We start from the raw sequence: 26323 nt of genomic DNA, 5'->3' as shown, positions 1-26323 counted from the left end.
TATTTTCCAAAAGAAGGCTGCTCCACCTGGAGACCTCCAGTTCCACATGTTTTTTTCCTGAAGCCCCAGTTTTCCCTTAATGATGATGATGATGACACTGACATAGTGGTGAACATTTTTGGGGTGCTTTCTTTGCACCAGGCACCAACAGCCCTCTATAGCAACAAGTGATTAGTTAAATGAGTCTCCATTGGCAGAGAAGCTGAATGAGGGCGTTGGAATGCCGAGTCAGAGGGCCCACTGTGTCGTCTGGACTCTGCGGCTTGCTTACCTCCCCAACAGGCAGCTCACTCACGCACCCCCCTTCCCTCGCATGCTGCAGCACCTGCTCCATGGTCCAAGGCCTCTGCCTCCCGGGATGGGCAGGGGACAGTGTGCTCGCCCCGAGACTCCAGGCCAGGAAGCGGCAAGAAACCCCTGAGAACCTGCAGTTCCCCACCCGGGCTACTGGGGAGGTGCCGGGAACCGCGGAGGCGGGGCGGGGAGGGGCTGGCGGCGTGCGCAGAGCAGACCGCAGTGCGACCGGCGCTAGGACCCGCGAGGGCCTTCAGGCCGCGGCGTCTCCTGCTCCCCCCACCCCAAACCACCTCCCCCCCGCCCAAAATGAGGAAACGGAGGAACTTGCTCCAAGTTGTGCAGCCGGGGCAGCCTCGGGGTGCGCAGCCAGCGCGCGGGGGCCCTCCTGGGGGCGGGTACGGAGTGCGGCCCGGAGACGCCCCCTGAGCAGGTGAGCGGGCAGCGGGGATGTGGGGAAAGACCACGGGGCGTTGAGAACCGGAGGGCTCCGGGGAGGCTCTGGCGTGCGTGAGAGGAGCTGGTGTGCGCACAAGTATATGCGTCCGGGGCGCATGGTGGCGGGTATGAGGCTGGGGTGGAGACGGTTAGAAGCTTTCAGGCGCGGGTGGGGGGTATTTTCCTGGGTGGGAGGTGTGCGCGTCTGCGAGTGCCTGGGTGTGTGTACCCGCGCGTACACGTGGAGGGATGTGCGCGTGTGACCGAGATGCGTGTGCGCGGCCCTGCGTGTAGCTCTTCGTGCCCGGTGGCCCAGCGTATGGCGCCCAGGTGTTCAAATGTGGTTCTGTATGTGTTGAGAGAGGGGTGGACAGATACATTTCCAGATGTCTGAGCATCTGTGTGTGTGTACACACTTGTAGACGCGTGTGCACACCTGTCTCTAGGGGGACGTGCCTTTGCTTGCATACCTGCGTGCCTGTGGGTACCTGTGTCCACCTGTGTCCAAGCCCCATGTGTTTCTCTGTGTGCTCGTGTGTACATGGATCGGTATGCGTGTGAGTACATGTAGGGCTGGGAATTTATGAGGGCGCACACTGGAGGGGCAGAGACTCACCCCGGAACAAGTCCCACTGCCCAGCCACCTGTGGTGTGGTCAATGGGGGAGGTGGGGGGGGGTTAAAAAGTCCCCACCTAAGCAGCAATGGGGGACCTTTGTGTCCGTCCTCCCGTGGGGTGGGGCGGGGTGGGGGGATTAGAAAGGCTCAGCTAGCTAGCCAGATGAGGACAGCAGGGCGGCACCGTCCCACTATAGGGTCAGAGTTTCTTGGGAATGACCTTGAGTCATTCTGTATTTGTCTTGCTCCTGCCTACTCACCAAAAAAGAGGAAGAACAAAGCTTGATTAGGTGGCACCAAGCTCCCCACACGCCATGTGGGCCACTGGGGTCTGAGCCAGGCTCCCCCCCTCCTCCCCAGCCTGTGACCACTTGCCCTGTGTCCATTCCAGCCCTCAGTTCCCCTTTGGGAACAACGATGGGGCTAGGCTCCGCGGTTTCCTCACTGATGTTTCATGGCTTTGAAGGAACTCCCCTGGGGAAAGGCCACCTTCCCGAAGGGCTGGGAGAACCAATGTCTGGGACTCCCCCTGGGGATGCCCCTGGCTGTTGCCCCCACCTGGCCTGGGCTGGTAGTGGTGGTGGTCGCCCCCAGAGCCCTGGTCTGGCTTGAATCTGTGCTCTCCAGCTGGTCTCTGCCCCCTCCCCAGGTGATCCTTCGCTGTCTCCACGCCTGGCACCTCTGCCCATCCAGCCAGGATGCCCACAGTGAGTACCCCCAGCCTGGGTTCCTGGGTCCTTGGCCCTTCCTCAGCTCAATCCACACCCACAGGACCTCGGCTCCATGGGTGGGAGGGTGCGTAATACTCCAACCCAGGTCCCCTTTAGCTGGTGTCTTCCAGTCTTTCTCTGTCACTTGACATTGCATCTCCTTCACCTTTTTTTCCTGACCTGCTCCGAGTGCGCTGTTTGTGACTAAGGTACCCCTGCCAGCTGCTCCCTTCCTTGTGTCCTCTCCTCTTCTCTCCCTTTCTTGTGTTTTCTCTGTCTCGGTCCCATCTCTTTCTGGGGGAGGGCACCTCCTTCATGCCTCCTTTGCCCCTCTCCCCCATGCCTCCCACCCAGAGGCGCTGGGCCCCAGGCACCCAATGCATCACCAAGTGTGAGCACACGCGACCAAAGCCCGGAGAGCTGGCCTTCCGCAAGGGCGACGTGGTCACCATCCTGGAGGCTTGTGAGGTGAGCTGTGGCCTGGGGGCCTGGGTGTGTTTGGGGATGGGACTCTGCCAGGAATAACCTGCTCCCACCCAACCCCTCCGCCACCACACCGACCCCCGGCTCCCTCCCTGGCAGAGCAAGAGCTGGTATCGAGCCAAGCACCATGCCAGTGGGCAGGAGGGGCTGCTGGCGGCGGGCGCGCTTCGGGAACGGGAAGCCCTCTCAGCTGACTCCAAACTCAGCCTCATGCCGTGAGTTGTGGGGTAAGCCCTGGGATGGGGGTTCAGGAGGGCTTGGCCAGCTGGACCCAACCCACCCTCCTGCCACTGCAGGTGGTTCCATGGGAAGATCTCGGGTCACGAAGCAGTGCAGCTGCTGCAGCCACCAGAGGATGGGCTGTTCCTGGTGCGAGAGTCAGTGCGGCATCCTGGTGACTACGTGCTGTGCGTGAGCTTCCTGCAAGAAGTGTTCCACTACCGTGTACTGCACCGAGACGGCCACCTGACCATAGATGAGGCCATCTGCTTTTGCAACCTCATGGATATGGTGGAGGTACACCTGGACCTTGGAGCCGCATGTCCCCCAGGCCCTGCCCCATCCCAGCTGTAATGACATAGGGACCCACAGAGCCACAGGCTCCCCAATGTGGGGAAGGAGCTGGTCCCCATGGACCACCAACCATAGAGTTGGTCGGAGCCCTCCGGGTCCCACCTACAAGGACTGGGTGGCTCCTCCAAGGACCTCCAAGCTGACAGCAATCCAGAGACTGCCCCTACCCTTCCCCATTCTCATGGAAACCAGCCCAACACATCCTGGGGCAACCAGACCCCTCTCCTTACCAGCTCCTGCCCACCTCGTCCAGAGCCCACCTCCAGGAAGGGGACAGGATGCGGGGGTGCCCCTGCTTAAAGGGGTCTGACTCACAGCCACCTCTGCTCACCCTACCCTGCAGCATTACAGCAAGGACAAGGGGGCCATCTGCACGAAACTCATGAAACCCAAGAGGAAGCAGGGGACCAAATCGGCAGAGGAGGAGCTGGCCAAGGGTAGGAGTTTGTGCCCTCTCTGCTCACATTCACCCCACCTGGGGAGGGAGCACCCCGGGGCTTGGCGCACGGCCCAGGCCACAGCACCTGCGCATTACACTGTGGCGGAAGGCCTGGGCTGCCCCTGGGTCAGGCAGGGGGCACCATAGACGCCAATCAGCCCAAAATTGAGTGGATTCCCACACCTGCTGCTTCTCCCTTGTCCCCACCATTTGCCCTGTCACCTGAGCTGGAAACCTGGCCAAACGTCGACCCACCCACCCTCCCACATCCCCTTCACGCCATCAGACCATCTCCTTTCAGGGGGGCAGTTCCCCCGCCTCCTGACCCCTGCTCCTCAGCCCCCAGAGGCAACCTGCTACCTGAAACCCCCCCCACATTGCTACCCTGCAGTAAGAAGAAAGACCCTGCAGCTCTGCTGCCTTCCAGAACTTCCCCTTGTGGCTGAGAACTTCTTTCCTGCCTCATCTACATGGCCCCTCCTCCATTCACAAGTCCCCCTGGTTGTGACTCATTTCCTCTCGTGTTGCCAGTCCATTGTGCATTCTGTGCCTTTCACCTGAAAGGCCTTTCCAGCCTCCTTGTAGCGAAATCATCAATACTGAAGTCCCAAAGCAAAGGTCCCCAACCAGAGCCACCCCGACAGTCTTTTGAACCTGATGATTCTGGCTGTCTCCTTGGAAGCATGTGTCTGTCCTGGGAAAACCTGGACACCTTGGGGATGGCAGCTAGGTGGAGGCCCGTGTCACCTTGCCTGACTGTGCCTAAGGGCTCCTGATTTAGATAGGGGAGAGGCCTACAGAAGCTGCTAGAGGGGAAGGTGGGGGAGAACTCGGGCCTGCTTGAGACGAGGGGTCAGGGAGGCTAGAGCAGATGACGACTTAGAGCACTGGAAGTTTCCGAAAGGTTCCAGAAGCTTTTAGAAGGAAGAGCCCTCAGGGTATTGGAGGGACACAGTCTCCAGACAAAAGAGACGGGCAGCCCCAAAGGGGAGGCTGTGTTGCCTTTGACCAGATAACCGGTGCCAGGAGCAGGTGCCTCAGACATGCCCTTGGACCATGGCTGGGAACGGTGGCCACCGAATGTGTGCCCGCCGCTGGGTGCTGTGGGAGACACCACCTGGTCTCTCCAGGTGGCGCCCTGGATGGGAGGGGCTGGGAAAGCCTGTCACCCCTCTGACCAGGTCTTTGCCTCACAGCTGGCTGGTTACTGAACCTGCAGTATTTGACCTTGGGAACGCAGATCGGAGAGGGGGAGTTTGGAGGTGAGTGGGGCGTAGGCTACGGGGCTGAAGCAGGTGGGGGGTTGTTCAGAATTTGGAATCATTGAGATGAATTCACATCCATATTTAATACCTACTTGCTGGGCGGCTGAAAACAAACCATTCCGCTCTCTGAGCTTCAGTTTCCTGCTCTGGGAAAGGGGTCCACAACAGCTGTCGTGAGGAGCGAATTAACCCAGGCGAGCGTCCAGTGGACGTGAGTCCCTCACACTTCAGGCTCTTGCACATGCTGGTCTGTCTGCTTGGAATGCCAGTTCCTGAAATGTTTATTCTGGAAGGCTCTGGGGCTCGGATCTGCTGTCTTTCTCTGTAAGGGGCCGAAGTGCAAATAGTTTTGGCCTCACAGGCCAGTCTGTCACATCTGCTCAGTTCTGTGTGTGTGACAGAAAAGCAGCCACAGGCAATAGGCGAACCAATGAGTGTGGCTGCGTGCCACTAGAACTTTATTAGTGGACACTGAATTTTGTATTTTCTATAATTTTCATGTGTCATGAAATAACATTCTTTTGATTTTTTAAAGATTTTACTTATTTATTTTTAGAGAGAGGGGACAGGAGGGAGAAGGTGAGGGAGAGAAACATCAATGTGTGATTGCCTCTCATGCGCCCCCTACTGGGGACCTGGCCTGCAACCCAGGCATGTCCCCTTTGGACCCTTTGGTTCGTAGGCCCACACTCAGTCTGGGAGCTTTTGATTTTTTTAAACCATTTAAGAACAAAAACTGCCCTGCTGGGTGGCTTATTTTTTTTGGAGCATTATCCCGCACATTAAAGGGTCGCAGGTTCCATTCCCAGTCAGGGCACGTACCTAGGTCGCAGGTTCAAGCCTTGGTTGGGGTGCCTATGGGAGGCAGTCAATTGATGTTTCTCTCTTTCCCTTCCTCTCTCTCTTAAATCCTCAGGTGAGAATTAAAAAAAAAAAAAAAAGTAAAAATCACTCTGAGCTCATGGACCTTGCCAAAAAACATGATTGGACTGGATTTGGCCCTAGGACCAGAGTTTACAGACCCCTAGATTTTCTCTGATGAGGGGTTTGGAGCTTGTGTGGACTAGGGGGTTTCCAGGCCCGGGGGACACAGGCTGTGTTGGTGTACATGGGGGTCAGTGTGAGTGGATATGTCCCCGTGTCTGTCCCCATCTCTGCTGGGTCCTGGTCTCCATCCCACCCCGCAGCGGTCCTGCAGGGCGAGTACCTGGGCCAGAAGGTGGCCGTGAAGAACATCAAGTGTGACGTGACGGCCCAGGCCTTCCTGGACGAGACAGCGGTCATGACGTGAGTCCTTGGTAGGGATCAGAAGCACTGGGGTTGGGGGTTCTGGCTGTGCCTCCACCCCCCGCCTGTCCCCCCACAGGAAGATGCAGCATAAGAACCTGGTGCGTCTGCTAGGCGTGATCCTGCACCAGGGGCTCTACATCGTCATGGAGCACGTGAGCAAGGTATGGTGGCGCTGGGGTGCAGGCGGGGCTTGGGGAGGCAGCCAAGAAGCTTCAAACCCTAGTCCCATGTCCCCACCTGCCGCAGGGCAACCTGGTGAACTTTCTACGGACTCGGGGCCGGGCCCTTGTGAACACCCCACAGCTTCTGCAGTTTTCCCTGTGAGTAGGGCCCTTGGAAGGGCAGGGAGGAAACTTTCCAAGGTCAAGGGGAAACCAAGGCACAGAGCAGAAAGGGGCCTAGCCTTGGGAGTTTTGACCTGGCCACTGGAGCCCCTGTGTCCCGCCCCCTCCCCAGGCATGTGGCTGAGGGCATGGAGTACCTGGAGAGCAAGAAGCTGGTGCATCGAGATCTTGCTGCTCGCAACATCCTCATTTCTGAGGACCTGGTGGCCAAGGTCAGCGACTTTGGCCTGGCCAAAGCTGAGCGGAAGGGGCTAGACTCCAGCCGGCTGCCAGTCAAATGGACGGCGCCCGAGGCACTCAAACATGGGGTGAGTGCCCCTCTGTCCCCAGGGACCTTGGAGCTTCAGCTCCACCGTGTGATCCTGGGCACGTGTCTTGGCCTCTCTGAACCTCCAGAGGAAATGTCTCTGCCTCCCCAGTGAGTACTTGGCCCATAGTTGTTCTTTTTGGTGCCCATCTTGTCTCTCCTGTGTGTGATCCTGTCTGGGCCTCAGTTCCCCCATTTCTGGGCTCAGTGCTGAGGGCGAAAATAACCAACCTCCTCCCTGCACTGAGTCTGAGCTCCACTCAGCCGAGGGGGCACGGACTCGGGGAATGGAGTCTGTTAGGAAGGCACCAGAGTGAAGGACAATCCAGGGGGACTTTCTGGAGGAATCAGGGACTGGAGCTGAAACCCCAAAGGGTCCCTCCTCACCCTTGTCTTGGGCCCCACAGAAATTCTCCAGCAAGTCTGATGTCTGGAGTTTCGGGGTGCTGCTGTGGGAGGTCTTCTCGTATGGCCGTGCTCCGTACCCCAAGATGGTGAGCATGGTCTGGGTAGGGGAGGCACTGAGTCTGGGACGGTGGTGCTGAACCCCAGCCCACACTGGTATGCCCTCTGCCCGCAGTCGCTGAAGGAGGTGACAGAGGCTGTGGAGAAGGGGTATCGCATGGAACCCCCGGAGGACTGCCCGGGTGCTGTCCACACGCTCATGAGCAGCTGCTGGGAGGCAGAACCCACCCGCCGGCCACCTTTTCGAAAACTGGCCGAGAAGCTGGCCCGGGAGCTGCGCAGTGTGGGTGCCACTGGCCATGTCGAAAGGCAGGACGCTGATGGCCCCACCCTGCCCTGCGGCCAAGAGCCTTGATGCTGCCTGGTGGGCCATGGGCCCCAGAAGACCGAGAGAGTAGGGGCTCAGGGTGGGGACACAGGCAGGCCTAAGGAGGGTCAGGGCCAGCAAGCTGCCCACCTGGCTCACAGCACGGAGCAGGCCCTCCTGGGGGCTCGGGGCAGTCCCTGGCCACTGCAGGCCTGGGGAGAAGGATTGGTGCATCGATAAAGACTGGTTCCGAGAACTGTGGACATCTGAGTCTGTCTCTGCGACGCCCAACATCCTCTCAGCCCAAGGGGTACACACTGTCCCCCATCACCAAGTCCTGGACAGTCCACCTGCCAGTCGTCTGCCCAGCTGTGACCCCCTGGCAGCCACTGTGGGGATGCAGACCCCTGGGGTGGAGCAGGAGACTCTCCAGGCCAGGGACCACAGCCATCATGTGCACCCACCTGCCATCACACACAGGTCCCCACTTTGGTCCATTTGTGGGTGCCGCATTCAACCCTCGAAGTTTCAACCTCTGGGTGGGTGCCCAACCCTTGGGGTCCTGAACACAAAGGATCATGGGAGACTTGTCCCTCGGAGCAGGTGCACTGGAGCCCAGGGAGGCTCTGCCACTGCAGCTGTGTCCCTGCGTGGGGATGTTCCAGTGTGGACACCAACATTCTCCAAGTGTCACAGCCCACCCGCCTGACCTAGTGGTTCCAGAGGAGACACAAGAAAAGCCAGCTGAGCTCTGGCCAAGTGATTCACTTGGTTGGAGCATCATCTTATGCACCAAAAGCTTATGGGTTCGATCCCTGGTCAGCACATATGGGAGGCAGCCAATGGGTGTTTCTCACATCGGTGTTTCCATCTGCCTTTCTCTCTCAAAAAGAGTCAATGCACATATCTTTGAGTGAGGATTAAAAAAATAAAAGCCCCTTGAATAACCAGTTCCAAGGCTCCGCCCCTCTTGTCCAATCAGGTGAGGGGGGCTGGGCTCCTGACTTGCTGCCCGGTTTGAATTCTCACTTGCCCCCTAGCTGTGTGGCCTGGGGCAGCCTCAGGCAAGGAGTGCAACTGGTCCCCCATCTAGGCCCACCAGTCTCCTCTACTATCAGGCACCTCGGTGAGGCGGGATGGGGGGTGGAAAGGCCCAGAGAGGGGAGGAAGTGAGGGGCTGAGCGCACAGCTGGTTCGCAGGTTTGCTGTGACTCAGCCACCCCATCTCGGTTAGTGTCCTCATCCGGGCAGCCTCACGGTGCCCGGAGGGGGTGTCTGGAGGGGGTCTTGGGCCAGGCTGCATGTTGTCCCACCCCAGGACCTCCCAAGCTGGGGAGGGGACACTAGGCCGGAGCACACCCTATCACCTCTGCTGACCCACCCTGCCTGAGCTGGCCCTGAGCTACACAAACGCCCAAAGGTCACAGTGACCTGAAGTGCCTCCCGAAGCCTGGCCCCACCTCCTGGCCTCAGTTTCCCCACAGCACCTGAAGGGGGTCAGTGATTCCTCCTGGGGGAGAAATCGGAGGCTGGAGCGGCAGTGGCCTGCCTGTGTGCATGCGCACACAACCGCCCCACCGACTGATCCAGCTGGAGGGGCCACCTGTCCCCGGGTCTGGCCCCACCCTGCCCCTAATCCGGCCCTCTAAGCTGACACAGCGTCTGCACCTTCAGCCACATCCTGCTAAATCTTGAAAGGCCCCTGCACCTGACCCGGATCCCTCCTGCGGCTTCTTAACCAGTGGGGCCAATTAGCTAATTGGGACCTGAGAACTGAGCAGCTTTTTAACGTTTTGAAGTGATGAAGTAATTAGGGGAATTACCTGCCTGCCCCACAGGCCTGGCTGGCTCCCCCGGCCACGGAGCCCAAAGCCTGCCTCATAGTTGTTGGGGCAGCTGCGGCCTGCAAGGAACCAGGAAGCACTAGCTGCCCCTCCAGCCAGGGCTCAGGACATCTGCGGCCTCCCCAGCCTCCTGACCCCAACCCTCCCTCACGGGACAGTGGGGCCCCGGCTGCCTCCTCTACAGCGGCCGATTCCGCCGATTCCTCGGGGGCCTAGGCACGCCTTTTCTGGGTGTGTGGGTCTCTGTGCCTGCCACTGTCTCTCCCTGCAAAACCAACCTTCCAGAAGGATCTATCTCTACTTTCTCTCAGACTCGCTCCCCAGGCCATCTGAGGACCTGGGTCTCCCCCACCTGGACAATCTCCCTGCACTAAATCCAGCAACTGGTTTTCAGGCCTCACCTTGGCCCCTCCCTCATCCCTAGCCCCCACCTCTTGGTTTTCAGGGCACCCCCTGACCGAATCACCAGGCTCCTTGGACTGGGGCGGGGTGGGGGGGGTTGGCAAACCAGTCTGAGTCTTCCCCTAGATCCTGCTCCAGCTCTTGGGCCACCACCTCTGTGACAGTCCCATCATCCACCTGTCCCCAACACAGGGACCTCTCCTCCCTCCTCCCTGAATCCCCCCAGTTGATTTCCGGTCCCCCCACCATGCCCACTGCCCTTGCCCTTGCCTCCTCCCCGCCTCCCATCTCACTCACAACAGGCTCTCATCCCAAACACCCCCTGACTGTGCCCCTGCCCTGCTCCACAACCTCCCGTGGTTCCCTAGCACCGCCCCCTTCGTACACAAATCTTGTCCAGAATTTGCAGCCTTGCCCTCTGTCCTTCATTCTGATCACTTTCCTTAAAAGAGCAGCTCCACCTTGGGTGCCCCTTCCCCTCCCTGCTCCGGGTTTTCTCACTGGACCTCTGATCACCCGACACTGCGTTTTACCCACATCGCTGCTGTCTCCCCAGCCAGGACACCAGCTCCTGATTTGTGTGTTTTGTTCACTGGTATGTGGTAAGTGCTCAATAAATGTTTATTCATACCTCAAAATTCAGCTAAAATGCCCCTACGCTGTGCCCTGTTCAGTGTCCAGAGAAGCCAACCAAGATCGCCTTCGCCTCTCAGGCTGACACCCAGCGCCGCTGACACCTGTAACCCTGAGAGGGCCTTTTGTGCCCCTACCGATGAGAGCAACCTCGGACCTTCGCTGAGCACCCTCTGTGCTCACCGCTGAGCAGCGCTTCCTTTTTCCTCACCTCGCCGCGCCCCAGGGAGAGCCCCATAGGGCAGGTCCTGGTGTCCCTGTTTTACAGCCAGGGAAACAGGCCCGGAGATGGGGAGGCCCTTGTTGGTGTCCTACTGTGGGGCGGGGGCGTGGCGGGGAAGACCCAGGTTGACAGTACCCCCTTAACCCCCAGGTCTCAGCCCGCTTGGCCCTCCCTCGGTGGCTCAGGGCAGCCACTTGAGAGAGGCCACCTCAATTAATCACCTTGTGCTAATCCTCCCCCACCCAACCCCACACCCTCAGGGGCCAGGCCACTGGGCCAGATGAGGTGGAAGCCCCGTGGATACCTGGGCCGACAAGGGGCTGCTAGGGGTGGTAAGCGTTGGGCAGGTGGGCAAAATGAGCCTGGGGTGGGGGCTGCAGGTGCAGAGCACCCACTAGGACAGAGGACTTGGTGGTAAGGAAGCATTACCTGGGAGCAGTGTCCCGGCCTGCTTTCCTGAGGGCCCTAGACCCAGAGGGAGACAATCAGAAAGTCGGAGATGTGGGGAGAGAGCGGCAGTCAGGGAGAGTTCCAGAGGGAAAGAGAAATAGAGGTTTCGGGACAGAGACTCACACACAAAAGAATCAGAGAAGGGGGTGGAAACAGGGAGATAGAAAATGAGATCATCTGAGATCAACAGAGAGAGACTGGGGGAGGCAGAATGAATGCAGGACGTCATGAGGGAAAAGCCCCTTCACAACTTACCCGGGACCCAGCAGGCTCCCCTGCCCTCCCCAGCTGACAGTCCCTCTTGCTGTCCTACCACCATCATCTGTCCTGCTGCTGTGCTGCCAGGTGGAGGTGAGGGGAGCCATGTTCCTGAACCCTGGCGAGGGGCCCGTGGCTGAGGGTGGAGGGCCGGCACCCTGTGAGGAGGCCCCCAAGAAGAAGCACCGGAGGAACCGTACCACCTTCACCACCTACCAGCTGCACCAGCTGGAGCGGGCGTTCGAGGCCTCCCACTACCCGGACATTTACAGCCGAGAGGAGCTGGCAGCCAAGGTGCACCTGCCGGAGGTGCGCGTGCAGGTAAGGGCACCCCTCAATGACTTAGGCAGGAAGCCAGAGCTACATAGGGACCTTCCCAGTGCAAGGGTAGAAGAGAAACTGGGAAGGCCACCTGGAGGAGGGGATGTGGGACTGGGGCTGTGACTTCTGAATACGAGTTTGCCAGCAAGAAAGGGTGTTTTTCTAGGTATCAAACAGCACGTGCAAGGGCATGCAGGGTCACATTAGAGGGGTTTCCGTTGAGCTGGGTGAGAGGCGGGTGGAAGGAGAGGCAGAAAGTGAAGGGGAGAAAAGAACCTGTGAGAGGACTCGAAAGCCAAGCTGAGCGGCTTGCACTTCATGAAGGCCAGGGAAGACCTGGCAGGAGGCCGAGGAGGCTGAGGGGCCTGGTTAAACAGAATGGCGAGGAGGGGTTAGATTCAGGAAAGACATAGGGGCTCATGTGATGGGGCCACGAGGCAGGAGTTCTTCCAACGGCCTTGAAGTGGAATAACAAAACCTGCTGGCACCACAGCAGGCGGGAGTCAGCTCAGACAGCAGGCAGAGTCCCGAGGCTGGGAGGCCCAGAGAGCGGTGTGGTGCAGTGCAGTGGAGCGGGGAAGCACTGCTCTCCCTGCTGGCCCTGAGCTGAGAGCACCCTCTTGCTACTTCCAGGTGTGGTTCCAGAACCGTCGGGCCAAGTGGCGGCGTCAGGAGCGTCTGGAGACTGGCTCAGGGGCTGTGGCCGCCCCAAGGCTTCCTGACACCCCAGCGCTGCCCTTTGCCTGCCCTCCAGCCATGCCACTGCCCCTGGAGTCCTGGCTGGGCCCCGGGCCGCCCGCCAGGCCAGGCCTCACTCACCTCCTGGGCCCGGCCCCGGGGCTGCAGGCGTCCTTCGGGCCTCATGCTCTTGGTTCGGCTTTCATGGAAGGCTTTACCCTGGAGGAGGCATCTTTTCGGCTGCTGGCCAGGGAGCACGCACAGGCTCTGGACAGGGCCTGGCCACCGGCCTGAGCTTGGTGCCTACACAGCTCTCCCTCTTTGACCTGTTCCAAGGGCCTGGGATGATAGATACAGTCCAGGCTATCGATGAGGAAAGAGACTACCCATCCCCACTCTCCAGTCCATGGCCACCCATGGCAGGTCCCCACCCCACCTCACTCTGCCTTGCAGGGAGACTGGGACCCAGTCTTGGAAAGGAGGTGGTCATAGGATTCCCAGACCAGGGGGTGCGGGGCCCCGGGTGGCCTTGGGGGAGTCTCTGCCATCCTGGGACCTCAGTGCCCCCGTCTGTCAAATGGGGGTAGGTGGGTGGGTAGCTTGGTAGGCTCTGGGACTGTAAGACTATAACTGGGAGCCACCGGGACCTTCATTCCGGGAGTCAGTAAGTCTAAATCCCTGCTAATCTTTCACCAGCAGAGCTGCCCAGCTCTCAGGGCCTTCTCTCAGAAATAACGGCAGAGCAGCTCTCATGCAGCTGCCTCCTCTGTGTGCTCCCGGTCAGAGCCTGTCCTGTGAGGCAGGCACAGCCACCAGCCCCATTTTACAGGGAGGTAACTGAGGCCCAGAGGTGGAAAGCCGGTTTGCTGAGGCCACAAAGCCAGTAGGGCGCGGAGCTGTTTTTCACATTCACTGTCTGACTCCATTACGCCAGGCACAGCTGGGTCCCTGCTGGCTCCGGCAGCAGTTGGACCCAGGCCAGGGCTAATGGGGGACCAGGCAGACACTGGGTGAATACCGTCTGTCCCTGCTTCCTCCATGTTTCAAAGCGTGGCTTATGTCCCCACTGACCACAGACCCTGTCACATCTCCCAGCCCAGAGAGGGTGGTACGGGGCCTTTGGTGGCAAGGCCAGCATTTGTTCTGTCCAACCCAATTCATTCATTCATCCACCCACCCGTCTACCCAGGAAGCAATAGGGACACAACAGTAAACAACACCAACAAAAAGCCCTGCCCTGATGGAGCTGCCGCTGCAGTGGGAGAGACAAGATGCAAAAGTGAAAAATAAATAAAATATAAAATACCAGCTGGTGGTATATAAATGTCAGGGAGAATGACACCACGGACAGCAACCCTGCGTGTGTGGCAGGGGATGCAGTTCAGTGTGGCGGTGAGGGAGGCCTCGTGGAGGTGGCCTCGGAGACCTGGAGGAGGGGAAGGAGGGAGCTGTGGGGACACCTGAGGAAGAGCAGCCAGGCAACAGGCGTGGCAGGTACAAAGACCTCCGGGAAGGGCCCTGCCAGGGGAGTGGAAGGGACATCGAGGAGCCTGTGAGCCGCATGCGGCCCAGGATGGCTATGAAAACAGCCCAATGCAAAACTATAAATTTACTTAAAAGATTTTTTTTTTCTGCTCATCAGTTTTCATTAGTGTTGTGTATTTAATGTGTGGCCCAAAACAACTCTTCATTCCAGTGTGGTCCAGGGAAACCAGAAGGTTGGCACCCCTGAGGAGAGCAAGGAAGGGGAAAGGGGGAGGGGAGCGCAGGGAGGGGCTGGGGGCAGGTCAGGCAGGGCCTGTGGTGGCTACAACTTTGGTTTTCACCCTGAGTCATGGGAGGGTTGGGCGGTGATGCCTGCACAGGGTGGGTCACCTGAGAGGGCAGGTTCTTGATAATGCCTGCAGAGTCCTCCTAAGCTGGTAACAGCCTTCGTTTTCCTGGGGCCAGACAGAATTAGTTGTGGGAACCCCAACCTGGCCAGCCAGCGTGCGGACCCAGGGGCCTGGAGGGTGGTACCCAACCCCTACCCCAACCTCTCCAGTTGGTGCCTGCAAAGGTTGGGGTGACCTTACAGGCACTGCTGGGTGGATCCCTACCCCCAGCCTCCTCCAATTTGGTAGGCACTGGCCTTGTTTCTGGGATCCTTAAGACCCCTCCCTCATAGGCAGGGCAGGCGTCAAGACCACCCAGAGCTGGGGTTCTCCCTGGGGCAGTGGATGATGTTCGTGGTGCCCCATGTACACTCCAGGATATGTTTTTCTGGTGAGACCTGGGCACCAGTGGGGGTGGACAGGATAGCTGGTAGGCCCATGTCCCTGGGCCCAATGAGGATAACTCCTGTGACCTTGGGAAGAAGGAAAGAAGTCCCTTCCATCTGGCTCGGCTTGCTGGTGCAGGAGGTGTCAGCCAGGAGCCCTGGAGCCAATCCCTGCCCTAGAGAACTACCTACTGGGGGTCAAAATGACTCAGAGATGGAGAGAGCCACACAGTTGAATACTGAAGTATCTGGATCCCGCCATGCCTGGAGGAAGCTCTACCACTGGATGTTTCAGTTCCTAAAGCTTGCAAATTCTGTTCTGCTTCACACAGCTTGAGTCGGATTTGAGTCCCTTCCAACCAAGGGTTTTGCTAGAAAAACCTCCCACTTGAGAGCCTGAGGCCTCTTGAGCAATGCTAGGAGGAATCCCAGGAATCAGGGCAAGAACTCCATTGAGGCCTGAGGGTGAAGACTGACCTACAGGAGCCCAGCCGATCGCCAGGAACAACTGCGTCTGAGAAGGTGCCTACCTCCCTGCCACCTGCCCCACTGCACTCTGGCCCAAATCAAACACCCAATGACACCCAGGATCTGCCAATGACAGCCCTAAGAGGTCTTTATTGGTCCCCAGGACCCTGATCCAGCCTCACTATGAAGGCCACACAGAATGCAGGTAAGGAAGAGTCTGTTTTCTCCAGGAAAATGAAGTCTCCTGTGGGGCAGCATGCAGGGGGTGTCGTGCCCTTCTGGGGTCCTCCTCTGGGGCCTGTCGAGGTCCTTTGCAGGTCAGGGTGCTCTGGTCTCACCTCTATTAAAACTTTCGGTTCTTGCTCAGCCGGTTGTGGCGCCAGATGTTTTGTTTCCGCAGCAGCCGCCAGTACTCCCGGGTCTCGGGGTCCAGTTCCTCCAGCTTCTTAGGGGGGCCCACATTCACCTGGAACAGCCTGATGGGGCATAGGCAGGAATCAGGGCTTCTCGGCAGCCTTCCATAACTGCCAGGCACTTCGGGCAGAGACAAGCAGAGGCACCAGCAGGACTGGGTCTGGGGGCCTCAGTGATCTAGGGGTGCTCCCTCACCTTCCCCAGTCCAGTTTTCTGGCTACGGAACAAGGGAATACTCCCATCTCAGTAGTGATGTCTGAGGTGGGCACACACCAAGCCTTCTCCTGCCTCCTGGCCACTGTCTGCTGTGGGCCTATAACCCCTCCCCTCCCACTCAACCTTTTGCATCTTCCCCAGCTTTAAGGATCAGCACATGTAAATGGCTTCCGAGTCCTGCTAATGCCCTCAGGGCCAAAAGCAAAATCTAAATCCCTGCAGCTCCCAGGCCCTGCCAGGACTGGGCTCTATGACCTTCCTGCCTTATCTACCCCTACTCTCCACTTCATTCCCTAAAAACCCGGTTTAGTCCTACCCCAGGGCCTTTGCACTGGCTATTTCCTCTGCCACTCAAGCTCCTTTCACCCACTCAGGTCTTCACTCTTGCATCATCTCCCCAGGGAAGTTCTCCCAGAAACCTCAGATTTGATCAACCAGGCTCTTCCTCACCCGATTACTGGTTTTCCCCACTCTCCAGCCTGATCCACTCACCACTCAGGGTATTCAGCATCTGGCTTCAGGACCACGTCCTGGCCCTCCTTGTAGATGTTGACGCCCATGGCATGAGTAGTAAGCCGGACAGGGTCTGTGCACACTTCTGGGTCTTTCAGGGCATCACTGACCACGCTGCCTTTGCCACCTTTGCCCCCCTTAATGACTGGGGAACAGGGGTAGAGTCGGTTCAGCTTGGTTCAGCCCTCCAGAAGCCAACCTTCCTTTCCTGCCCCCTACCTCTCAGGGTGGCCCCAGGCCCTGGCTGGCCTCTGTCTACTGCACTCAAATGACTATAAGTTGGAGGTGACTGCTGCATTAAACAACACTGATGCCGAGTGACTGTGTCACTCCTTTTCAATTGTTTTCTTTCTGTTTACCTCACAGAGAAAGTGCTATGTCTCTAAGAACTAATATTTATTCGTCACTTCTCTTTTCAACAAAGAAGATCTAACAAGGCTGTGGCCAGCGAAAATTCAAATAACCTTTTGGTTTTGCTTAAGTGGTTAATACTTAGACGTGCCCCCACGACACCCTGAAATTTCTGGTGACTTGCCAAAGTTGCGCAGTGACCTAAGGGCAGAAATAGGATCGGGACGCAAGTTCCTGACCTCTCACCCACCCGAGAACAAACCCACGCCTGCGCAGTTAAGCGCGTTTGCTCCACGTAACTCACAGGCTCGTCCCTCAGCTTGAGGCTGGCGCCTGCGCACTGACTCCAATCGCGCCCGAGGTGAGGTCCCTCAAACTGCGCCTGCCTGTAAAACCTAGCTGTAAGCCTCTTTACGCTTGCGCTTCGATTCCAAGAACCTCCTCCCCAACCAGCGCCTGCGCAGTACAAACTACCCAATGTCTTCGCTGTTCCCATTCTGGTCCCTCTTAGCCCAGCTCACCCGGTTTCTTGGCATAATTCCGTAGAAAGAGTCTTTCTCGACCTGCAGGGTCCGGGAGCTTCCGAGCCCTCCAGCCGGCCCAGGTCCGGATAGCACCGAATAAGCTTCTGGCCGCCATGACGTACGCCGGCTGCCCACACGTACACGTTTTCGGAAGCGCCAGGGGCCTAAGGGTGCTTGAGAGACACAGGCTCCTAGAGATTCCTGGGAAATGTAGTACTCCAGCATTAGGCTTACATTGTGACTTGTAAAACTTTTATAGGTATATCAGTTACTGTATGAGGCGATTTTACAAGGGTGTTTCATTGACTTCTTGCCTTTGGTTAGTTATTTCCTTTATTGTTTAAAATTTATTTATTTATTTACTTACTTATTAATAGAGGGAAAGGGAGGGAGAAAGAGAGGGAGAGAAACATCAATGTGTGGTTGCTGCTTGCTTGGCCCCAACTGGGGACCTGGCCCACAACCCAGGCACGTGCTCTGACTGGGAATGGAACCGGTGATCCTTTGATTAGCAGGCCAGTGCTCAGTCCACTGAGCCACACCAGCCAGGGCTAGTTATTTACTTTAAAGACCACACATTATACATTCCAGATTCTATTCAATGTGCAATTACTCAAAGCCTAGAATTTAATAGAGCCTCAAACCTTTTATTTACTTAAACCTAAAAGTTATTAGAAAGCTAACACTTATTAGACTCATATTCCAGCCCAATTGCTAAACCCTTAAGTGGCTTGATTTTGTTTAATCCTCACAGTTATGAGGTATTATCCTAGTATATCCCTCCAACTATAAGTTTATAATTGAGGGAACCAAGGCTCAGAAAGGAAACGTTAAGCCAAGGCGTGCCATTCAACCTCCCCACAGTAAGCCAAACCGGGAGTCCGTGTCCTTGCGTTGCTTCCGTTATCCCTCAGTGGAAAGAGGCCATCTATCACTCTTCCATAGTATTTCCCAGTCCCATATCTTCCCATTTGCCATTCCTTGGAATAACTACCACAGCCTTAGGAGAACGGAAGTGATTATTAGCCCCATTTTGCAGTTAGGGAAACAGGCAAACAGGCCCAGAGTCCAGTCCGCACTCCCACGCAGCGTAAATGGAGGCTTGGGATTCGAACTTATGGTTCCCACACTTGGAGGTCCCGCTGGTTGAGGCGGCTGGGAGAACTACATTTCCCAGCAGGCTCCGCAAGGATGCGCATGCCCGGTAGGCCAGGAGCGCAGAGTGGATAGATCTGCGGGCTACGATAGGGCGGCTGGCCCCCTAGTCGGGAATGGTGAGCGACCCCGTCTGGGGAGACCCTGGTGGCCCTGGATTTGGGGTCCTGGAGGTCGTATGGTGAGGTCACATCGGTTTGGAGAGTGACTGTCCCGGCAGGGTAGAACGGGATCTGGGACCGCGCCTGAGGCTATGGGTCTGAAGTCTTGATTCTTGGGTCTGCCTAAGTATTGGGGTCTTAACTCGTAGCTTTAGGCTTGACCTGTATTTTCAGGCCGGGTATGAGGTCCGGGTCTGAGTCTGGGGTCCATCTTGAGTGTGGCATTGAGGTTTTGAGATTATGGTGGGCTTTGTGGTGTCTTGGTTCTCTAGTATTAACTCTAAGGTCCTGGGTCTAAAGTTTTAGGCTGGGTTCTTAAGTCCGGCGTCTTGGGGATCCGCACCTGCTGAGTCTGTTTGTAAGGGTGTATCTGCAGCCTGGGTACCACGTTGCGGGGGAAGAAGGCTTGGAACATTAAAGGTGGGGGGGGGGGGGGCGGTGAACAGGATCCGTAGTGGGGAGAGGTGTGGAGTGACAGGTGCAGGGGGAATCCCTGCGTGTTTGGAGCCCAGGATGCCCACAGACCTAAAAATGCTCATTCTGTGCCTGTGTTTTGTCATCTGTAAAATGGGGATCATAGCAGACCTTTCATTGCAGGATATGGTGGGGTTAAATTATATGTTCTGTATGAACAGCTCCCAGCTAGTGTCTGGCACCAAGTTGGTACAGGGAATCTCATTTTTTAATGTCTTTCATATGCTGTCCTGAGCCTGGGGTCCAGGCATTGAATTCCTGACAACCCCCCAACCCCTTCCAGGGCCTCCAGCCATGGACTTGGAAGAGCCCAGGGACACACCTGTGCCCTCTCAGGACCTCACCCCTGACTGCCAGTGGGACCCAGTGCCAGGAGGCTCATGCAGCCTGAATCAAATGGAATTTGACGGGCCAAATATTCCGGACCTGGTGCAACAGTTTGAGGCTCTGCCGGGTGATCTGGTGGGTCTGTCCCCAGATGGACTCCCCTGCCCCCTGCACATTGCCACCGGTCACGGCCTGGCCCCCCAGGACGTGGCAGATGCCCACGGGCTCTTGTCTGCTGAGGCTGACAGGGATGACCTGCTAAGCCTTTTGCACCTTGAGGAGTGCTCTGCTTCCCAGTCTTGTCCCAAGGAGCCTCCAGACCCTACTCCTCGCCTGTTGCAGCCCCCTGAAGACCCAAATGGGGATACTGGCCCCTCAGAATGGGAAGAGGGAGCCTCTGCTGAGCAGCGTGACAGCAAGAGCTCGAGCAGCTCCCCAGAACCCTGGTTGGAGACAGTCCCTCTGATTGCTCCTGAAGAGCGGCCTGCCAGTGCTCAGGTAGCGCCTGCCCCAACCTCCAGAGCTGCTCTGCTGCCAGGAGCCACGCCAGGGAGACTCAGCCCTGTCCCTCTTCTGTCTTCTCCTAGAGCCCCGAGACTGTGGCTTCATACCCTGCCCTCCAGGAGGGTGAGTGTCCTGCCCACCCTGGCCCCAGAAACCTAGGGGTTTCAGAATAGTCTGAATCAGGCTCCTGAAATCTGACTCGAAGCTTGTCAGTAAGGATTGCTTCTAGAAAGGCTCTGAGAATGGTTTTAGGTGGATTCCTGATACCCTGGAAGAAGAAAGACAGCCTTGGGAATGTTCTAGAATGAGTAGAGGGCAGTAAGGCAGGCTTGGGTGTTTGTAGCATGCTGTTCTAGCATGTATTGGCAAATTATCATCTGTGGGCCAACTCGGGCCTACCACCTGTCCTGGTATGTCTTGTGAGCTATGATGACTTTTTTATTTATGTAAGTGGTCAGGAAAAAAATCAAAAGAAAAAATATTTCTTGACATTTGAAAATAATATGCAACTCAAATTTTGGTGTCCACAAATAAAGTTATATTGGGATACCGTCATGTCCATTCATTTACATATTGTCTATGGTAGCTCTTGTGTTGTGACAGGGACCACCTGGCTCATAAAATAAAAAATAATTTATTGTTTGGCCTTTTGCATGAAGGTTTGCCAAACTCTGCTCTAAAGGCATCTGAAGAACCAGTTCTGGTCACGTGGAATGGTCTAGAATTTCCCCCCAAAGTACCTGAGGCTATATGTCAAATAGCAAATTCTATGGTTGTGAGAAGAAGATACAGTTTGGACCCGTAGTTCCAAGAATGTTCTAGAGTCATGGGTGGAGCTATGACTCACCTAGGGAGTTCCAGAACTTGCATTTTGCCTGTGGTTCTAGATTAAAAGAATTTAGGCTGATGAGAAGGTTCTGGAATGGTAAGCAGAGCTGTCTGGTTCTACTTGGACTGGGAAGTCCTCTTCCCAGAATGAATAGAATTTATCATGGCTGTAGACCAGTAGGAAGTGTTCTAGAACTGGGAAGAGTGGTGTGGTTCTAGAGGAGTCATCAGAAAGTTCTAGAGTATTGCCAGACAAGAATATAATGTGAGGCCTATGTAACTTGAAATTTTCTAGTCGTCCACATTAAAAAGATAAACAGGTGACATTAATAACACATTTTAATTAGCCTAATATATTCAAAACAATGTTAACATATCATTAACATTTTATAATTATTTTACTTTTTGTTCACATTAGAGCTTCAAAATCCAGTGTGTATTTTGTACTTACAGAACATCTCAATCCAGACCAGCCCCATGGGCCTGGTGGCTGCCATGTTGGATGGCACAGTTCCGGAACCCCAGAGCAGAGTTGTCTGTGGTTCCAGAGTTCTTAGATCATGAAGGACAAAGGGCAGAGATATCTGTGGTTTAAGTTCACAGACAGGAGTATGCTTTACTTCACTGGGGCCTGTATCTGTGGTTCTAAACCAACAAGCAATAGCAATTGATTAGAACACTCTAGAATTGCTGGCAAAGCTGTCTGGCTTTATGTTGCTCAGGGGATTCTGGAGCCATGCAGACAAAGCTTTATGTGGTTCTGGGCTAGCTCGTGTCTAGAGCCATGAGCAGAGTGGGTTGTTTCTAAATGTTCAAGTGATTCACTGGGTGCGTCTGTGGTCATGAATTATTGAGGGAATTCTAGAACCATAGGAAGAGCTGCCTGATGCTCTTATGATTAAGAAATTCTGGAGTCATGGAGAGGGAAAGTCTGATTTTGGAGTCATGTAGGTTTCTAGAACCCCTGACAGAATTCTGTGATTTGCAAGTTGCCAGGGCATTCTAGAGACATAAGTCAGAGCCATCTGGGGTTGTGGACGGCATGAGAGTTTTAGATACGTGGCCAGTTGTCTCTCCCTGGGTGGATAGGGGAGAATTCTAGGACAATGGGCAGAACTAATTGCCTCTAGACTGATTCAGGGGGAATTCCAGAACCACTGGGTGGAACTGACTGCAGTTCTGTAGTGCTGCAGTTTTAGAAATGGGAGTGGGACCATCTGCTCTAGCCTAGTCGTGGGATTGTAGAAACACAGGGTAGAGGTGTCTGTTAGCACTAGTGCTGTTTTTGGGTCTAACTGTGCTTCTGGACTCACAAAAGCCCCTGGAACTAACTAGGTCCTCTGTCTGGGAACCTTGAGTCAGGGACAGAGTTAGCTCTAGAGTGCCAGAACAGACAGGTTTAGACAGGGCCAAGCTGCTGGGCTGTGTCTCCTGCTGGTGGGATAGTCCTGGGAAAGTGGGCAAACGCATGTGGGTCAACAGTATCAGATCATGAGAGGCTAGATCTCTCTGTGCTTCCAGACTTCAGGCAGCCAAGATCCTGGACCAAACCCTTAGGGGTGGACAAGCCTGGCCGTGGCTCTTGGGGGCTAAATTGTGCCTCCATTGTTGCCCTCAGTATCAGGTCCCTGTGACCACGAAGACCTCCGAGATGGTGTCATATTTGGGGCCAAATACCTGGGCTCCACCCAGCTGGTGTCGGAACGGAACCCACCCCCCAGCACTCGAATGGCGCAGGCCCAGGAGGCTGTGGACCGCATCAAGGTGAAGCCAGGGGCTGGCAGGTGGGTTGGCGGGCGGGTTGGCAGGCAGGCAAGCTGCAGACTGGGCCCTCTAAGGCCTGGGAGCCTGACAGGGCAAAGGCTGGGTCTTTGGGTTTCTCCACCTGCCACCCCACCCCCACAGGCCCCTGATGGGGAGACTCAGCCCATGACGGAGGTGGACCTCTTTATCTCCACCAAGAGGATTAAGGTTCTGATGGTCGACTCCCAGGTACGGGACCCAGGCCTGGTCTCTGGGGTATGGGAGGCTCTGCTGAGGTTTCCGTAGCCTACCCAGGCCCGATCTCCCCCTCCTCCAGGAGGCCATGATGGACCACGCCCTGCAGACCATCTCCTACATTGCCGACATCGGCAGTGTGCTGGTGATCATGGCCCGCCGGCGGGTGGCCCGGCGGCCCGCATCCCAGGCCCATGGCCAGCGGCTCTACAAGATGATCTGCCACGTTTTCCACTCAGATGATGTGAGCAGCTGGGCTCCGGGTGTCCTGCAGCTCAGGGGGACACGGACCAGCCCCCACCCTCCTCTGAAGCTCCCCTGGCCTCACTGTCCTCCCACTGGTCTTCAGTGATGGCAGCTGTCCCATCCCTCCAATGGGTCCCACACATTCCAATCTTTTCCAAAAGACTGAGAGACTGGCACCAGATCCCCGAAACCTTCACTGTCCCAGGCCTGCCTCTCTCCACAGATTCCCCAGGACAGTGACTGTTTTCCCAAAATCTGGTCCCTCGGGAATCTTGCTCCGGGTAGGGAGGGAGGGCTGGGCTCTGAGATGTCAGAGGATTTGGGGGACCAGATGGAAGAGGGTGTGACACCCCCAGGAAGGTGCTGCTCATCCTCCACAGGCCCAGCTCATTGCTCAGGCCATTGGCCAGGCCTTCGCTGTGGCATACAACCAGTTCCTGCAGGAAAGTGGCATTGACCCCTGCCAGGTGGGCGCCCAGCCAAGCCAGGGGGCCACAGGCTCTGGCTACCTCCACAATGGAGACCTCGACCACTTCTCCAACAGCGAGAACTGCAGGGAGGTGAGCAGGTGGGTGGGTCACCCCCTGCCAGTCCCCCACCAAGTGGCCCTCATGCCCCACCCATGTCCTCTTCCAGGTGGTCATTGAGAAGCGCCGGGGTGAGGGCTTGGGCGTGGCCCTGGTGGAGTCGGGCTGGGGCTCCTTGCTGCCCACAGCCGTCATCGCCAACTTGCTGCACGGGGGCCCGGCGGAGCGCTCAGGGGCCCTCAGCATTGGGGACCGCCTCACTGCCATCAACGGGACCAGCCTCGTGGGGCTGCCCCTGGCCACCGTCCAGGCTGCCGTCCGCGTGAGTCCTGGGGTGGCATGGGTCAGAGGGGCTGGCCTGAGGGTCCCCAGGTGGTAGGCCAGCCTCTCCACGGAGCTGGGAAGGGGTGCCCAAGGCCACAGAAACACCTTCTTTGGACAGGTCTGTGGGGCCCACCCATAAGGGACATGCTTCTTACATACTTAGGGAAACTGAGGCTGGGAGAGGGGATGTCACCCATCCAGGGTGACCTCAGCAGTGTGTTCTTGAGACTTGACCCTTGTTGCCCACATAGGGAAAGTGAGGCCCAGGGATGAGGAGGGACCCAGCCAGGTCAGAAGAGTGGTTCTGACACAGTCCACACAGCATGTTACTGAGTGTTTATGACCCTGCCTGGTAGACGCTGCTAGAGACTTGCTTTTGACCATGAGGAAACTGAGGCCCAGGAGTCAGGGAGGTGAGAGGTCACACAGCTCCAACCTTGAGGCCATGCATCTCCCACCTGTGTTCTTAACTGCTTCTCAAGGAATCTTCTGGGATCGAGAGCCTTGACTCCCAATCTCCATTTTTCGGGTGGATAAACTGAGGCCCAGAGGAGGCTGCAGCTTGCCAAGAGGTCCAGCAGCCTCCCAAAGGCCCAGCTAGGCCAACAGTCCTTGTCCCATGCACAGGAGGTAAAGTCACAGACATTGGTGACCCTGAGCATCGTCCACTGCCCACCGGTCACCACAGCCATCATCCACCGGCCGCACGCCCGAGAGCAGCTGGGCTTCTGCGTGGAGGACGGCATTGTGAGGCCCCAGCCCAGGGCACTGTGTTGGGGGTGGGCAGCTTTAAGCACGCACCCCTGAGCAGCACGGCTCCTTCCTGTCCCGTCAGATCTGCAGTCTCCTCCGCGGTGGCATCGCTGAGCGTGGGGGCGTTCGCGTGGGACACCGAATCATCGAGATCAACGGGCACAGTGTGGTGGCCACACCACATGCCCGTGTCATTGAGCTGCTCACCGAGGCCCACACTGAGGTGCGTGGGCAGTGGATGGGACTGGGGGTGCCTTCCCACTAGCCCAGGCACACCCTGAGCCCCCGCCTCCTTTCCCACCCCCCAGGTGCATATCAAGACCATGCCGGCCACCACCTATCGCCTGCTAACGGGCCAGGAGCAGCCTGTATACTTGTGACCGGCCACCCTCCCCACCATGGTGCCTTAGCCCTGCTGGCCCTGGAACTCCTGTCAGAGGTGCCTCCTTGGCTGGCCGGGGCCCCAGAAGATTCTAGGCTGTATATTATTTTCTGATGTAAAAAATTAAAAGCTTATCAAATGGGTAAGGTCTTGGATCAGGGCATGGCTGGGGTTAACAGGAAAAACAGGATTTAACCCTGGCACCCTTGTCCTTCCTGAAAGCCCCTAGAAGCAGCGTCGTGAAAATGTTTATTAAAGACCAGGTGGAAGGAGGCAGGGTTTGGGGTTCTGTATGAGAAACCAAGACCCCACTCCAGGGAGGAGAAGGAAGCAACCCGCTGGCCACGTGGGAAGTGGTCACAGGTCGGTGGCTGGGCCCCAGTCGTAGCCATCTTCATCGGAGGACCCCACGTCTCGGGCTTGCGTAAACTTTTTCCTCACAGCTTCCCGAGCATATGTCCTGGGGGTCAGGAAATGGAAGAGAGGCTGTTAGTGGGGATGGTGTGGACTCACCATTAACCGCGGCTGGCTCTGTGCTGGGCACACTGGGTGTGGAGAGACGAGTAAGCCTGGGCATTGTTAGGGGGTTGGCTTTATTAATGACCTCCTTCACAGCCTTCCAAGCCCCTGTTCCAATGCGCCTCCTTCAGGAGGCCTTCCCAGTGTTACCAGAAAGAGGATTCCCGCGCCCATGGCCTGACTACACAGGGCTTAGATCGCCTCTGTCTGGCTCCAACTTGCCTACCAGAACAGTGCCACAGAAGGACGGCTTGGTTCTAGGTCTCTTCACCGCACCCAAACCCTGAGTCCCAGGGAAAGGGTGAGGGGCCCCAACCTGGAACACAGGAGCTCTTACCGTATGCTGTCCTGTCGTGACTGACCCTGTGGGTGGTGGCTGTCCGCCTTGGAGAGGGAGAAAACAGGTTAACCCCCCCAAAATATGACAAGTTAGGGTGAGGTGCCACCCCCATCCCACTTCCCCACCTTTGCCCGGGCAGCGCTACCCGTAACAGGCTGTCTTCTTGCCCCCATGGCCAGACTGCAGCTCATTGCCATTTTTTTTATTTTTATTTTTTAAAGATTTTTTTTTTGTTTTAGAGAGAGGGGAAGGCAGGGGAAAAGGGAGAGAAACATCAATGTGTGACAGATTCGGTTTCTTCTCACACCTCCCGCAACCGAGGACCTGGCATGTGCCCTGAAGAGGAACGGTTCACAGGCCCGCGCTCAATCCTCTGAGCCACACCAGCCAGGGCTCATCCCCAGTTTTAAATGAGAAAAGGCTGGGACAGGGGAAGGCCTTGGCTATATCCTAGCCTGTCAGCAAAGGGGGAACCGGGTTTCCCATCTGTACAATTTCTCAGAACTGCTGTCAGGCATTCATGAGTTCACGGATGTGAAGTGCTTAGGGTGGTGCCTGCCCGGTGAGTAGGCTGCCAGGAGAGCCGAGCAGCGGGGCGCTGCACCACTCCAACCAGAGACAGCACAGGTGTGCACATGTCACATTTATCGAGAGAAGGTCTGGAGGAAGTGGTGTCTTATGTCGAATTGACAGGTACT

General features: G+C 56.8%; 5 protein-coding genes across 15 annotated transcripts in view; 3 read left to right on the top strand and 2 right to left on the bottom strand.

Annotated features, from left to right (window-relative positions):
* Positions 1 to 502: 502 nt before the first annotated feature.
* MATK (megakaryocyte-associated tyrosine kinase) lies at positions 503 to 7788 on the top strand. Of its 2 annotated transcripts, XM_036034329.1 has the most exons (14): positions 512 to 727; positions 1179 to 1289; positions 1999 to 2056; positions 2414 to 2527; positions 2642 to 2757; positions 2839 to 3058; positions 3459 to 3552; positions 4751 to 4816; positions 6007 to 6106; positions 6186 to 6270; positions 6356 to 6429; positions 6566 to 6761; positions 7168 to 7254; positions 7341 to 7580. In XM_036034329.1, the coding sequence occupies exons 3-14, from the start codon at positions 2048 to 2050 to the stop codon at positions 7578 to 7580; spliced, it is 1401 nt and encodes a 466-aa protein (XP_035890222.1). In that variant the 5' UTR covers positions 512 to 727; positions 1179 to 1289; positions 1999 to 2047. The 2 variants fall into 2 exon arrangements, with proteins under 2 accessions (XP_028375080.1, XP_035890222.1); XM_028519279.2 differs by lacking the exon at positions 1179 to 1289 and having other exon boundaries at positions 503 to 727; positions 7341 to 7788.
* Positions 7789 to 10876: 3088 nt separating this feature from the next.
* Positions 10877 to 13649, top strand: RAX2 (retina and anterior neural fold homeobox 2). 4 transcript variants are annotated; one of them, XM_036034336.1, is made up of 3 exons: positions 10877 to 10966; positions 11354 to 11663; positions 12297 to 13649. In XM_036034336.1, exons 2-3 carry the CDS (start codon positions 11448 to 11450, stop codon positions 12633 to 12635), a joined length of 555 nt encoding a protein of 184 aa, XP_035890229.1. In that variant the 5' UTR covers positions 10877 to 10966; positions 11354 to 11447; the 3' UTR covers positions 12636 to 13649. The 4 variants fall into 4 exon arrangements, with proteins under 4 accessions (XP_035890229.1, XP_035890230.1, XP_028375092.1 ...); XM_036034337.1 differs by having other exon boundaries at positions 10878 to 10966; positions 11373 to 11663; XM_028519291.2 differs by having other exon boundaries at positions 10879 to 10966; positions 11430 to 11663.
* A 1077-nt stretch (positions 13650 to 14726) lies between these two features.
* Positions 14727 to 24909, top strand: APBA3 (amyloid beta precursor protein binding family A member 3). Of its 4 annotated transcripts, none has more exons than XM_036034316.1 (11): positions 14727 to 15274; positions 19161 to 19702; positions 19792 to 19831; positions 22155 to 22300; positions 22442 to 22528; positions 22617 to 22778; positions 23161 to 23340; positions 23417 to 23629; positions 24259 to 24378; positions 24467 to 24607; positions 24693 to 24909. In XM_036034316.1, exons 1-11 carry the CDS (start codon positions 15253 to 15255, stop codon positions 24762 to 24764), a joined length of 1725 nt encoding a protein of 574 aa, XP_035890209.1. In that variant the 5' UTR covers positions 14727 to 15252; the 3' UTR covers positions 24765 to 24909. The 4 variants fall into 4 exon arrangements, with proteins under 4 accessions (XP_035890209.1, XP_035890210.1, XP_035890211.1 ...); XM_036034317.1 differs by lacking the exon at positions 14727 to 15274 and adding an exon at positions 18302 to 18423; XM_036034318.1 differs by lacking the exon at positions 14727 to 15274 and adding an exon at positions 18306 to 18446.
* MRPL54 (mitochondrial ribosomal protein L54) lies at positions 15200 to 17239 on the bottom strand. Its single transcript, XM_028519292.2, has 3 exons — positions 17085 to 17239; positions 16192 to 16357; positions 15200 to 15545 (listed from the first exon to the last, which is right to left on the bottom strand). Exons 1-3 carry the CDS (start codon positions 17200 to 17202, stop codon positions 15413 to 15415), a joined length of 417 nt encoding a protein of 138 aa, XP_028375093.1. The 5' UTR covers positions 17203 to 17239; the 3' UTR covers positions 15200 to 15412.
* Positions 24910 to 25005: 96 nt separating the features above from the next.
* TJP3 (tight junction protein 3) overlaps positions 25006 to 26323 on the bottom strand; it is a 29094-nt gene continuing 27776 nt past the window's right edge. For all 4 annotated transcript variants that reach the window (XM_036034309.1, XM_036034310.1, XM_036034308.1 and 1 more), the window contains exons 20-21: positions 25623 to 25669; positions 25006 to 25226 (exon numbers count right to left, since the gene is read on the bottom strand). In XM_036034309.1, coding sequence (XP_035890202.1) covers positions 25124 to 25226; positions 25623 to 25669 — 150 coding nt within the window. In that variant the 3' untranslated portion in view covers positions 25006 to 25123. The remainder of the gene's footprint in view (positions 25227 to 25622; positions 25670 to 26323) is intronic.

Source organism: Phyllostomus discolor, chromosome 8 (assembly GCF_004126475.2).
Source record: "Phyllostomus discolor isolate MPI-MPIP mPhyDis1 chromosome 8, mPhyDis1.pri.v3, whole genome shotgun sequence".
Taxonomy (NCBI): domain Eukaryota; kingdom Metazoa; phylum Chordata; class Mammalia; order Chiroptera; family Phyllostomidae; genus Phyllostomus; species Phyllostomus discolor.
This window is presented reverse-complemented; position numbering and strand designations above follow the sequence as displayed.